General features: G+C 36.1%; 1 protein-coding gene across 2 annotated transcripts in view; it reads right to left on the bottom strand.

Moving 5' to 3' along the window:
- The window catches only part of LOC113114832 (rap1 GTPase-activating protein 2-like), a 39686-nt gene extending 24479 nt beyond the window's left edge, over window positions 1-15207 (bottom strand). The window contains exon 1 of one of the 2 annotated variants that reach the window (XM_026281886.1): window positions 14883-15207. In XM_026281886.1, coding sequence (XP_026137671.1) covers window positions 14883-15184 — 302 coding nt within the window. In that variant the 5' untranslated portion in view covers window positions 15185-15207. The remainder of the gene's footprint in view (window positions 1-14882) is intronic. The other variant, XM_026281887.1, reaches the window with a different exon arrangement.
- Between the last annotated feature and the right edge of the window lie 209 nt (window positions 15208-15416).

Genomic DNA, 15416 nt, shown 5'->3' on the forward strand with positions numbered 1-15416 from the left:
GGTAACCCTCGTCTCCCATCCAAGGCCTGTAAGTTCTCGTCCATGCTTACGGCCAAGGCTTATGGTGCTGCTGGACAGGTTGCCTCCACCCTGCATGCCATGGCACTCCTGCAGGTATACAAGGCCAAGACATTAAAAGAGTTGCACAAGGGTAGTTCTGACCCAGGGCTGATGCTGGATCTGTGCATAGCGACGGACCTCGCCTTTAGAGCATCAAAAGTCACTGTGCGCTCCCTGGGTCAGGTGTTGGCCATGTTGGTGGTCCAGGAACAACATCTCTGGCTGAACCTGGTGGATATGCGCAAGCTGCTTACAGTTCGTTTTGTGCTGGGCACTTCAAAATCTTGCTATGTATGTTGCAACTCGCCTGCCATCTCCTCCTATGGAGTAAGAAGCATCTGAAGTCGCTTTGTTCCATTTACATAACAGGCCTGCTCAATCATGCAGCTGATGATCTTTCACGACAGCCTGCACTTCCAGGAGAATGGAGACTCCATCCGTGGGGCAGTCCAGCTGAAATGGAGACACTTCGGAGCCTCACAGGTTGCCCATTGCCAGTTGTTCTATTCCCTGACCGGGGAAACCTCGGCACGGATGCACTGGCACACAGCTGGCTCCAGGGCCTACGCAAATATGCATTTCCCTCCAGTGAACCTACTTGCACAGACGTTGTGCAAAGTCAGGGAGCACAAGGAGCAGATCCCAGAGTCTCCCGTGATGAGCAGCAGTTGGATGCAATTATCATATTCCAATGTACATTGGCTTGTTTAGTAGATTGTTCTTTCAAAGCGAGATCCCAATTCATCAGTCACCAAAGTGATGTCTCCAATCCCTCCTTCAGTGAACAAGGGTTTGTCTGTGTAGACATAACTAGATTTAGTCCAAAGGTCTGAAGTACACATTGAAAATCTGCTATTTAAAATCCTATTTTAATCTTCGAAATGCAGGGAAACAAACACAAACACTTGCACAACTCCGTTAATGCTCTGTAAAAATAAACTCCATCCACTGGTCCCTTAATGCTGTTCCTCTTTTGGTAATCTGTGCAGGGTTGTCTTGCCCTGGCAACCAAAAACACACTCCTTTTGTGACATTTCGCGACGCTCTTGCTCTGATCAGTGAACGTTTGTTGTGCTCTCAGTGCTCTGCTATACGGGAGTACACATTGAAAATCTGCTATTTAAAATCCTATTTTAACCTGAAAATCAATGAAGTTTAAGGATTTGAAAAAAAAAAGTTTATTTTATCTCTTATGATCCTACTGTAAATTATGAATGAAACATCCTGTACTCTAATGCAGTGACAAAGCAAGTTTTCTGTTTTGTTCTCTTGAGAGTTTCAGCATGGGTACAGTAGGTGACCTGGACATTACTAAAATATCACATTAGGTGGAGGGACAAAGTCAATGTTAATGTACTTGAAATGCTGATGCTCATACTCCCTTGTTATCCTTTCTGAAATACATCCAGCACACAGAAACAGTTCACAAAGACCCAAAAGCCAAATGTGAGTGTGTATCTGGCTGCCAGTCTTTCCATTCCTAATAGGAAACACTGAGTAAACATCTATTTAACCATGACTGCAGCTGCTTGAGGGGACATGCTCTAGCACACCACAACTGTTGAATACGACCAGTCATGTTCAAATTCACCTCTATACTGCAACTGCCACTGTCACTTTTTCCCAGCTAGTTCACCAGAACAATGCCAGCTGCTGCTGTGGATCTGATGTCAAGAGTACAAACAGATGGACAACAGTAGAAACTGACGTCAAAGGTCGTGGGTTCGGTCAAAGTCTACTGTATTTTGGCAAAGATTCATCAAATTAGACAGATGCCAACATGGGTTGGGCAACGTTCCTCATACTTAAAAAACAAGCAAAAAACTAAGCAAGGTTAAAAACGATACAACCCAGAATAAATTAAATAGATTTTTTTCTAGGACAAACATGGTTTGTGTCGACCACACTGTTTTGTGTGATGAACTGAAAAACATACAAATTCAAGACACATTTAGAAAAAACAAATACTGAACAATAAGAGCCAGTGTGTTGAGTTTTTCTAAAAATAAAATAAAATTAAATTAAATTAAATTAAAATAAGCACTTTGGTATCACATCACTAGAAATTGTTAAAATAAATAAATAACCTGCATTTTGTCACTGCTTACAGTTAACGTTAAAAGTAATATTTTTTAATATTAATTAAAGTTTTTTATTTCAAATAAATATTTTTATTATGAACTCAAATTCAGAATTCTATTAAAGCAGCACAACTGTTCTCAGCATTGATAATAAAAAAAAATATTTATTGAGGAGCAAACGGGCATATTAGGATGATTTCTGAAAGATCATTTGAAACTGAAGACTGGAGTAATGATGCTGAAAATTTTGCATTTACAGAAATAAATTAGCTATTTAAATATCTATTTTCAATTTTAATATTATTTCATTATATTATCAAATAAAAGCTTAAGAGACCTATTTCAAAAAACTTATCGACGCCAATCTTTTGAATACTAGTGTATAAATTAGAAGTCATTTTTCATGCAATGTGAATACTGTTGCCTGTTAATATGGGCACTGTAATACAAATGTGCTGCAGTCATATGCAGTCTAAAACCTCTGTGACTTTAGAGACCCAGTGTAATGTGTTTTGCTAAAGGGTGTGTGATCAGCATTTTGACCATCTAATGACACTCATTGCTGGTGTAACTGCATCACTGACTACATCACTCTCACTTAGCATGAAGGGACAGGTCCACAGACCCAGCATTACAGAGTCCACTAAATGCTCATGATTCAATCAATATACATTAGTTGAAACTCTTCAGCTGCTAAACTTCTTAAATATACATAACAAATAAAAAATATATATAAAAAACATAATAATAAAAAAAAGGAACTGTTTACCCCTAAATAAATAAAACGCTAAAAATTGACTCAACCTTTCAGTATAGATGAGTTTCATCATCTGAACAGATCTAGAGAAATTTAACATTACATCTTACTCGCCAATGCATCCTCTGTGGTGAATGGGTGCCGTCAGAATGAGAGTCCAAACAGCTGATAAAAACATCACAAAAATCCACAAGTAATAAACATTACTCCAGTCCATCTGAAGCAAGCATTATTATTGATTATTGACTGGTATTTAAGTCTGAATTGACAGTTAAAAGTTAAAACACCTTAATTAATCAGTTTGAACTCTTATTTTGACAGCACCCATTCACTGCAGAGGATCCACTGATAAGTGAATGATAAATTGCTAAATTTCTCAAAATCTGTTCTGTTATATGAGGGATGTGAAAAGAGGCTGAGAGGTTTGCTGTGCTGTGCACAATGGAAAGATGGAGCCTTATAAATTGTATTATTAGAAAGCTACAATAAACTTTTTCCTGGAACTTGACTGCAGAGTGCATTTATGAGTCTTACTTATGAATAAAGCCTTACAGCAGCCCTGAAACACAATTTACAATCACAGTAAATCACAGTTATTGCTTCATTAGAATCTTATCAGCTCATATGGAGAAGCGGGAAGCTGCGATATCTCTATTTGTGCTGCACATGCTGTCTCTCTTCATTTCCAGTTCACAGTTTCTTCACAAGGCTGTATATCTGCCACTTTAATTAGGTCTGATTCAATACTAATCACATCTGCCCAGTGATTATGATTATCTAATGTTCCAGCAACATGCCTCATGCTTTGCAAACACTCCAAAAAGAAAAAGTCAACATACAGACCGAGTATTTTTCATCTAAGTAGAGAACTGTAATGCAGCTGTCTTGATTCTGATTGGTTGAAAATATTTTGACCAGTTTCCTAAATAAATCTGATCTCGTATGACTGTGGTGTCTTTCTTCGCACATCATAAAATCATTTCAACTCAAAAGTTTAGGGTCAGTATTTATTTATTTATTTTTGTAAATTCTGTTCTTTTTTTTTACTTTCTAATCATCAACAAATTCTGGGGGAGGGAAATGATCACAGTTTTTAACAAAACATTAATTAATTAATTAAAAATAAAAATACACAACACAACTGTTTCAGCATTGATAGTAATATATTTCCTGAGGACCAAATCAGCATTTGAGAATGATTTCTGAAAGATCATGTGACTCTGAAGACTGGAATAATGGCTACAGTAAATTCAGCTTTGTCTTGACATGAATAAACTACATTTGAAAATATATTCAAATAGTAATATCTCACAGCAATATTATTTTGAATTAAAATAAAATACTAAGGCATTTATTTATTAAATTTTTTATTTGGAATGCTTGGATACTGTTTACCCTGTTGGAGTTTATTTTGTGATATTGGCATGCTGACATTATCACTTCCAAATGAAATTGGACAGGAGAGAACACCAGACTACAGGAAAGGAGATATTGCCAAAGGGTTGACAATTAAATCCTAATTGTAAATGTTATTTTTGACCCATGAAAACCAATATGAACTTGATCATTCCCTCTTTGATAATTTCAAATGGCAAACTTCAGCCACATCACTGCAGTAATATTCAGCACTCCTTACACTCTAAAAATGGCTGGGTTAAAAATAACCCAATTGGCAACCCAGCACTGGGTAAATATTGGACAGAACACATGCTGGGTTAAAGTAACCCAGCATGCTGGTTTACACATTTTAACCCAGCATGCTGGGTTATTTAGAAAACCCAAGTTAGAGTCATTTTTACCATTTGTGGGTTTGCATTTTTATGATTCTGGGTTATTCTTGCTGGGTTATTCTCATAATTTCACTTTTGCTTAACAAAGCAATCATGGATTAATAAATAATGAAGAATACAGGTTATTTAGACTGTTAAAAAATATTTTTAATGCCATCTGATGTGTACCAATGACAAACAACATGGAATTTTCCCTTATTTTGTTTCCAGCAAATGCAAAAAAAAATTAATAAAATAAAAATCTCAGAATTACAGTTGCAATAAATAAGAAAATTATGTCTAAATGACCTGTGTCTAGCTGTTTAACTATTACATTTTGACATGTTTAGCTATTTAAATACACAGTGAAATGACATTGACAATTAACTTTCTTTAAATTTAAATGTAAAACAATTTAAAGATGTCCTTAAATTTATATCAAGTATAGAAAGACTCCTATGTAGGTAGATGTGCACTGCTTAGGGTAGTTCAACATATATAGTTCACCCAAAAATGAAAATTCAAAGATCTACTCAAAGATCACCTGAGAGCAGTGTACTCTGCTTTAGAGCCTGTCAATGGAAGGACAATTTTCAAAAGGAATTGCAAATTATGTTTTCAATTGCGTTTTCCACATGTGACAAATTGTGACAAAATCCAAACACAATTGCAAATCTTGAACAAAAACACTTTCAGAAACAACGAACAAAAATTACCTTTTCAGTTTTCATGAATGCACAGTGACTGCCAAATTTCAAATGGAAAAGCAAAGTCCGTTTGCAGCTGTATTTTCCATTTATTATGACTAATAAGCCTCTCATATTGATCAAATACTGCATCATAGCAGCTTTACAGTATTAAATAGGAAAATAGTGTGTAATAATGCAAAGAGACAACAGTAAACACTCAGTTTTCAGTTAAAGTCAGTTCATCATTGATTCAGTGATGTATCGTCCCTCTGTACGATCAAGTCGATGATATGGCTTGATATTAATTGTCCCAAACTAAGGAAAACCAAAGAACCGAAACTCCATCGGTGACAGAATGGAGAAAAAAACCTTGGGAGAAACCAGGCTCAGTTGGGGTCAGTTCTCCTCTGGCCAGACGAAACCAGTAGTTAAATTCCAGACTGCAGCAAAGTCAGATTGTGCAGAAGAATCATCTGTTTCCTGTGGTCTTGTCCTGGTGGTCGTCTGAGACAAGGTCTTTACAGGGGATCTGTATCTGGGGCTCTAGTTGTCCTGGTCTCCGCTGTCTTTCAGGGCAGTAGAGGTCCTTTCTAGGTGCTGATCCACCATCTGGTCTGGATAAGTGCTGGATCCGGGTGACTGCAGTGACCCTCTGATCTGGATACAGACTGGATCTCGTGGCTACGGTGACCTCGGAACAAGAGAGAAACAGACTAATGTTAGCGTAGATGCAACATAAGAATAAGTACATGAGGTGTTACTAATTACCTGTTATGTCTGTTTTTTCACTGTGTTGCACGTTACCTGCCAAAACTCAAAGGGAATCGCAATTACTTTAGCAATTTACTTTAGCCTCACATGGAAAACTGTCAATTTTTGCTAGAGGTGGTACCATACTATGGAGCCAAATGCTTTGAACAATGGAGGTTAAGGCACTACTAAAGGCAGCTGCCGCTCCGAGAGATGCGTGTTAAAGAACAGACAGTGCAACCCGGATCTCCCTATATTCTTGGCACCTCACACAATAAATAATTCTGTCATTTTTACCCCAAATGCAACTACTATCCCCTGCTAACAGTTAGAGCCACATGGTACTATTGGTCAATATTCACCATTAACCAAATGCTTTTCACCTGAGGAATAAAATATAGGGTAAGATGCAAATAGGTAAATAAGAGTAGAACTGTAATGTTGTTTTGCTGACGAGCATCAGAGTGCATACAGTGAGAGATTAGGGGTAAAACTACAGAATATATCCCAATAAAAACATGCCCCATAGTATAGTCCCACGCTTGACACAAATTGACAGCTTTCTGTGTAAAGCATCTGTAATTCAAATGCTTTTCAATTGCGTTTGGACTATGTCACAATGTATGCGTCCACATGTGGAAAAATGCAATTAAATATACAATTAGCAATTTATTTGGAAAATAGTCCAGAATATCCTTACCTGTCCATTGATTATGATCAATGTCTGAGAGATCTGCTGGCATTTTTAAATCGCCATGACAATTGGATGGGGTTTTGTGGACTCTGCTCGGTTAAGGAATTCCATGTTTGTTCCAACCTTTAAAATAAGGAAAAAAAAAAAAATTGTTATATATATAAACAGAATATGATATAGTGATTGGCTGAAAGGTGTGCTTTCAAACTGTCTAATCAATGGGATGTTCCAGTTATTATAAATCACAGTTTTATGTTAATATGCTGGCTATATCAAACACACACAGTCACTGGCACAGATAAGGGAGATCACACTGCATGCGCGCACACAGACATTTCTATGACAAGTCACGCAGGTACGGGGTTACTCCGCAGCTTTAAAACAGTCCATATATAAACACTTATAGATGTACCAAAGTGATAAGGACAAGTCAAAAACACGAGCTGGAAAACTGGTATAATATGATGTTTACGCTGCTAAATTAGGTAAGTTACATTCTGAACACAAAGTTAGCTTTAACTATAGCACGAAATACAAATATATGTGCGTTTAAGTTACGTAAGGGTTAACGTTAGTTGATTATAACAGACAAGCAATTATGTAAAATGTATAATAAACACGAACTTACCGTTAGACGCATCAATAAGACTGCACTCGACGAGTTATTCTCTCACAAATGTATCCATGTGCTTTTCTGACAGGAAAAAACACATTTTGAATTATAATTTGTATGTAAAAAGACTTTATAAACCACAAAAGCATCAAAACACCTCACTAACGCGTCCTAAGTCAATCGCTGTGCGTGCGCGCACTTTGAAATGCCCTGAGACGTCGATTCTTTTCCGGGAAATTTGTTCGAGAATTACTGAACCGGTTTATTTGAACTGGATCGTCGGTTCTTTTAGACCTGCAGTCCGACTATATTGTACGTAATTTGTATGATTTACATGTCGATATGGACAACTGCAGGCGTTTAAATTAGAGCAGAAAGTCGTATTCACTTTTTGAACTCATTTGACTCACTTAAATGTTAAATTCGCTTTTCAGTGTCAGAAACGACTTTTTCCTCTATTTTCACAGGTATTCGCATATTTCAGCCATCCGTCACTGTCTGAAACTTAATAAAACTATTAATCTGTCGTCTCACGATTATGCGAGTCACGTAACGTAGGTTGGCCGTTTGAGGTACGTTTAACAGTTCATCATTTAACGTAAATAATGTTGGCCTGTAGACGTTTAACAGTATTGTTGCCGCAAAAAAAAGTTATAATTCTGCCAATTTAAAATAATTATTAATGAAAACATTAAATAAACTTACCTTAAAACAGTTGAAAGCCGTGGCTTTGCCCCGTTGTTCTTCCAAAATGACAGTTGGGGAGCGATTTAAACATCTTCAAGGCGCGTTAAATAACCCAGCGCTGACCTGAAACAACCCAGCGACGCAACCCAGCAGGTTTAACCCAACACCTGGTAAACTGAAACTACCCAAAAGTGTTTAAAAAGAAATAAAATAACCCAACAAAATGACCCAACAGACTCAACCCAGCATTTTGGGTTAAAAAATAACCCAGCCGTTTTTAGAGTGTAATGTTCAGCAAATTAGATTGTTACCTACCAATGGCAGTGCATATTTGTTCTGCTCACATAAACTAATTTAATACACTCCTGTCAGGTTCATTGTTTTACAGATACATTACGCTCATCTGAGTCTGTGGGCTAAATATTATGCTTACACGATTATTATGACAGCGTCAAAGCTCTGCTTGTCAGTTTAACTGACAGTCCACATGCTGAGGTAGTCTTTTATCATTCTCCATCCAGCAAGGGATTATGGGAAGCAATACCAATGTCTTTTAAGGATAATGTTTTTTTCCTCAGATAGCTGTTGGAGTGGTCAGTGCTGCTTCCTGTTGTATGATGATATGTCTCGGCTATTTATAGAAAGTGAGAAATGTGGACAGCGGCCAGTGTCCCAAACATGGTGTACTGCATAGACTTATTATAATGAACACACTCACAAATGAAAATGACTTGTACAAAGGTAATTTTGATGAACTCCATGTGGGAATTTAATTAAGGAATAATTGCTGCTGAAACAGAACGTTTTAATATATGTAAAAGGGAACAATCGATACTGAGTGCTGTTAAAACCCTCTCTGCTTTTAGTCCCTGCTGTGCTAACAAGAATCAGAAGGACACGCAGAAGTCGCTCAATAGGACTCAATAAAAGCATTCAGTCTTTTTTCCTTAACTTCTGTAAACAAACTATTAAAATAGAGGAATAAGGTAATGTACTAGGATTTTTACTAGATCAAATTCAAACTTATTTTCTCTGCATACACTGTTCAATAACTAGTTCCAACAACAACAAAAAAAACAGCTGTTCTATGACCACTTAATGATGCAATATACACATATGGCTATAATAAATATCTGCAAATTAGATTTTTTTTTTCGAGAGGAAATCAGTTTGCCTTTGACTCTTTCCATCTGTTCTTCATTTTACTCTACCTGAGATTTTGCCCACTGTCTGTAGAAAATCAATAACTCCATTAATAAAGAAATCCAGTAATAACTCTCAGCGGGACGATAGTAGCAGTGAAGCAGTCAGGACAAAATTATACATTTATATGAGTTTTTTATACCTTTTCCAGAGACAAAGGGTAAAAGGCAGTTTTTAGCTTTTGTAATAGAGGGAGTTTTGAGGATTATACAACAATCCAAGCATCACAGCAAAAAATGAAAAATTCTTTACCATGTTCATAATACTAAAGAAAAATAAAATAAAATAAAAGTGCTGTCAAATCAATTCATTGTGACTAATCACATTCAAAAAAAAAATTTGTGTTTACATAATATATAGGAGACATACACACACACATACAGGTTTATATTAAATATCTTAAACATATACATGTATGTGTGTATATTTATATATAAATATACATACACAGTACATACTTGCTGTTTATAATTATAAATATTTGTCAAATTTACTACACTTTAAAAATAAAAATTCAATTCAATGTGGTACATTTCCTTTCTTTGTAATTATCTGTAAAACTGACTACCAATTTCTGGGAGAAAATAGTTTCAAAGCCATTTTTCAGTGTAGCTATAGTATTTCTGAGTGAAAATTACTTTAAAGTAAATCCTTAATGAAATGATAATAGCTGTTGTTGTAATTTAGAAATGGGGACCCACACAGTATGATCATAATTTTTAGGCGACAATGGCATCTATACCATTATGAATATTATTACAATGGTACATGATTCTAGATTTTGACTTTACAAATCAGATAATGCTCATACAAAATAAGAAAACAATAGAGTCAAGAGCACAGACAACATTAGACTACAAATGTAATCCCTCTTTCCAACTGTCTGAATAAACCAAAAACATTCTCAGTTTAGCGATATCTTCCTTCACCCGTCTGACAGTTTTCAGTCTGAGTATGTTTTTGCCTCCAGCATGACTCTGAGAACAGCTTGTGTTTATTTGCCCTTGGATAAATTGGACAGTTGTTCATTTTTTGAAGGTTTACCTCATCCAAAAAGTCCTAAAGAAGCCCTCTTCTGCCTAAACCTATGGGAGTCTCAGCAGACCACCACAGGGGCCTTAAGGGGGACGGTGAGATGCTGGCATTGAGCAGGGCTTTTGATATCACTCCCTCTATTAAAGCAACCTGTGCTCCTCTGGGGTTTTTAAATGCATTAATCCTTTGTCCATATCACTAAATCAACAGTCTAACAGGAGACAAAGAGGACGCCGCAGGGTTTTGAGAGAGCTAGAAAGGGGAAAAGAAAAGGGACTTCTAAAAATACCATCCTCAATTCAACTGCTCTGTAAATAGGCTCTATACAACCTGTCAGTGAAACCGTCTCGGAGCACTTGTTATAAGAGACACAGTCATCTCATCTATTCCACTTACTGATACAGTTCAGCGGACCGATATAAGCACACACACACCAAAAGAGATATTTTTTATTTTGATAATGAGTGGAAACTACACTGCCACTCTATAAAAGGTAAAAATTTAGTAACCACGGCAACAGTGAAGCTGAAAAAAAAAAAAAAAAAAAAAAAACATTTGATTGAATTTTGATTGATTTGATATCAGTTTTCATCATTCTGTTTTCTCTAGATCTGAGCTTAGAGCCAAACACACCTGACAGATCATATTCTAAAAGATTAGATTTTGCTCATAAATCAGTTATGAGGTTGACATGATGCTTATTTATGTCCTGGATTTATTCATTAAACAAACAATTTAAAAGCAATGCAAATCTCACATTAAATGACTTGAATACACAAAATACATTTTATAATCAACACCATGCATATTTCAGAATTAATTCATTATGACTCATTGAGGGTTTAATGTTAAAAATAGCAGGGTAATGCAGAGAAAAAATATCCTTATTTAGTATTTTGGAATAATTTAATAAGGAAAATATTAGTTAATTAGACCTTTTCTTGACATGCAAGGATATTGAAAAATGTTACAAAATGTCATGTGACACAAAAAGCGCATATGATCATATTTTTAAAAACTTTTTTAACAACTATTATGAAAATAATTATTCATACGTGGCCACAAACACATATTCAAGACGCAATAATTTTTTTATTTCTTTTCCACTTGGTAAACCACAATGTTTAGAGTTATTCAAATTAAACTAAAAATCAACTGAACAGTATGAAAAGTCAGTCTAGATTAATAAAAGTTTTATTTTCTTCATTATGGGCACACTAATTTGTTATTGACTCTACATCACAAAAGGAGCTTCAGAAGCAATATTCTGTCCATTTACTGTTTCCATTTAGTAGAACACGATTATATCATGATCCATCACTACGCCAAAGTGCTGCCATTTGAGCCCTTTACTCTGAGTTTTTATGACATACTGTGTATACATCACTGAGTGTGCTTTGCCATTGTGCTGCCAGCCAGAGGTCTGTTTCACAGCCTCTTCTGGATGAATGAGCCGCATGTTTTTTCCAGGTACTTGCAATGAGTCTCTTTTACAGTTCCAGACGATGATGCATCTGTTGTACTGAATGAGGAACTGAACTGGAATCTTATGCTAGGAATCTTATCCTATGACCTAAAGGACTTTGAGTCTTTGTATGTTTATATGCGAGACAGAGGGCAAAAGGTGACCTACTTCAGTTTAATTTCACACAGCTGCTAATCAAAAACATTTTCTCAACAACAGAGAGAGAGAGAGGGGGCATAACAACTGCGCAAAGAGGAAGTAACGGGGGGAGGGAACAGCGGAGGTGCTTAGGGATACAAAATTACATGTGAAAAAAATGACGTGGAGGAGAAAAGTGAAAAATTAAGTGTGATGGAAACAGAATGAGTCAGGAGGTGAAGGCAGTTCATGTGAGCTGCAGGAGACAGGATCATGGGAGAAATGAGTGATGAAGGTGGAGAAAATTAGATTTCAGTGAAAGATACAGGAAACCAGAAAAACATTTGCTTTGGTGCTTAATGAACTTATGAAGAAATGCTTTCGCTGCTGCACTCATCTTACAGCACTTGCCAAGATAAATGGATGAGGAACAACATGCCAAATAAACAATTATTAATAACCAAAATATTTTACAGTAAAAATATCACAAGTTAACACTGAATAAAATTAATTTACTTGAGGAACAAAATTGCATTATGTTTTCCGAGACCATATTATTTAAAGCACTTCAAAATAGTATGCAACAACATTATTTATTTATTTATGCATGCTACAAGTTCTTAAATGCTTAAAATCTGCTTTTATAAATATAAATAAATAAATTATTCAAGATTAATATGATTACAAATTTAATGATTTCATTTTATAAATTTCAAGATTATATGTTATATTATATTAATTAAATATACTAAATACTTTATATTGCACTGAATGTTATATCTTATGTGAATAGGTGTATCTTACATAAGTAAATACATAGGTAAATGTACCTTTTTTAAAATTAGCTTTATGGATAATATATTATCCATTAACCCACTGGAAAATAGCATAAAGCATTAAACTCATACAATCTTCAACGAGGTTAAAACATCACACTTTGATCACACTTTATTTTAAGATCCAATTCTCACTATTAGCAGACCATTAACTATTACTTTTGCCTCAAACTCCAAATTTGCTGCTTATTTATAGTTATTAAGGTAGCTGTATGTTAATAAAATGCATTCTAATAAGCAACTAATTAATAGTGAGAATTCGTCCCTTCACTAAAGTGTTAGCGTTTTTTTTTTTTAGATTAACAATTATTAAATAATAATTTATGCGAGATTAAATATTATATATTAAATAATTAGATTCAAGGGACAGTCTCGGTGATGTTTATTGGCAAACATTACAAAATACTGATTAAGAAAATGCTTTTTAAAGATCTTTCTACCTACTCAAAGAACGTCCATCAACTTTAATCTAAAAGCAAATTACACTCTGAACTGCTCTCGAATCTGATACCAAACCTATCATTTTAAGATAAAACAGCGCACTTACTACACCAATCAACCTTTCGATTAAAACAAGAGGGACTGATAACCTTCCTGACAGTCCAAACTTGAAACACGCAGCCATCAAGGTGAATCACATTATAACATTTACAAATATGCCCCACTTATCACTCACTCAAGCCTGTTTGATTTATAGACTCTCTTCTGCACATCTGAGCTGAAGAACAGGACAAATCTGATCTAGAGGGAACAAAAGCAGTGACTCCAGCTGGGCTGTCTCGCAGTGATGTCAGTAACCATGCCAGTTATAGATGAGATCTATGCAAATGGAGGCGCACACACGGCACCTGCGAACACAAATCGTATTGTGTGGTTCTAAATGATACCTGCGTAAAAGAGTGTGTTTGGGTATGTGTTAGTATGCAGTCAAATCAGTTTATAATTAATGATTAGACAAAGTTTACACTGGGGCCACTGTTAGCGATGATGATGCCAGCGAATAGGGAGCAACACGGCTACTGACCAGACAGCCACGGGAGAAGCTGAGTAAATGATAGCTGAGAAATAGTTTTGTGGTCTCATCCTCAGAGATTTACTTACACATACAGTACAATCTGACCTGGATGACCCTGTCCAGGAGAGACTGGTGAAAACCGTTCTCTCTCTCTCTGTTTACTGTTTACTCTCTCTCTCTGTTTAACAGTACTGTTTTTGCTTGGAACTCTTCGTACATGGACGGTTACACAAAGTGCATGTGAAAATACATATGCAATCTTTTTATTATCTTAACCATTTCTCATAGACAGCGATGAGGTTACATTGAGAGCAAGGCAGATTTTGCTTCTAAAAAATATTTTAAAAAGACCTCAAAAACCACAAACAGCTGTTTTTGGAGACTCACAACTATTATAAAAAAAAAGTATTTTTGTTAATTAAAACAAAAAATTACACTAAATTTACTAACTGAAAAAAGTAATACTGAGATAAAAACAAATTGAAACTAAATGGTAAAATAAAATAAAAAAATATTAAAATAACTAAAAATACTAAAATAAAATGAAAGCTTATACAAAAATAACATTAAAACAACGCCTCAAACTGTGCTAAGATTTGCCAAATCTGTGTTTAAATTAAACATTTCTCTCTGTATATTCTTTCAAGCTCAAAAATGCAATCCATGTTAATTTTATAAATGTATAATGTTCCTGTATATCAACAATTGTCGTATTTGTGTGTTATGTTATTTCTCCATTAGAAACAGTTGAGATTTTTTTAAATGACACATACTGTAATCCAGAACTTGAGTATCCTGGGCTATGAACAAGACTCTTATACTTTGGGGCATATAAGGAGAAAGACAAGCTTGGAAGTTGCAAACGAAAACATCCTCAAATGAGCCACAAAAAAGGGTCCTTTACTATATAATGTCCCAATTACAACACACTCTGGGACGACAATAAATGTATAAAGTGTACATACAACGACCTACATAGCCAGAAACCTCACACAAACAGGCAGGTCAAGCAGAGCACCCAGGCTGATGACAACAGCCAGATTGAATCACAGGTCAAACTAGAGGGTGGGAAAAAGAAAAGTTCACCCACCGCTCCTTTTCCCTCTCTTTCTCCTTCTGCCGTCTGGACTTGTGCAGTAGTCCGATCAGAATGACAGCAGCCCGAATGCCGGCTTTTTTGGAGTTGACTTTGGCTTCGGAATCCGACATGCTGTCCGGCCCACACTCCAAAACAGACTTTGGACCTGGACCGTCCTGTGCTATATTGGTGCGACCAAGCTCTCTGCCACGGGCTGAGGGACTGAGAATATACATCTCCTGTCTCCCTCTCTCCTTCTCATGCGCTCTCTCTCTCTCTTTTCTCCTCTCACTCGCTCCTACACCAGTTCTCATTGCCTGCCTCTATCTGGATCTGATAGGCTGTACAGAGTGCAAGCCACGCCCACTTCTCCCCAGCCCCTCCCTCCCAAACCCTCTCTCACTTTTCCATCTGCTCTGTTCCTGGGCTGTTTGGCTTTCTGTTGCCAGACCTTTCCACACTCTTTCAATCAAACGCTGTCCTCTCCTACTCTCTTCACACAAATACAGTAAGACTTAATTGCATCTTGCATCTTTCTGAATCAAA

This window comes from Carassius auratus, chromosome 15, assembly GCF_003368295.1.
Source record: "Carassius auratus strain Wakin chromosome 15, ASM336829v1, whole genome shotgun sequence".
In the NCBI taxonomy this organism is placed as follows: Eukaryota; Metazoa; Chordata; class Actinopteri; order Cypriniformes; family Cyprinidae; genus Carassius; species Carassius auratus.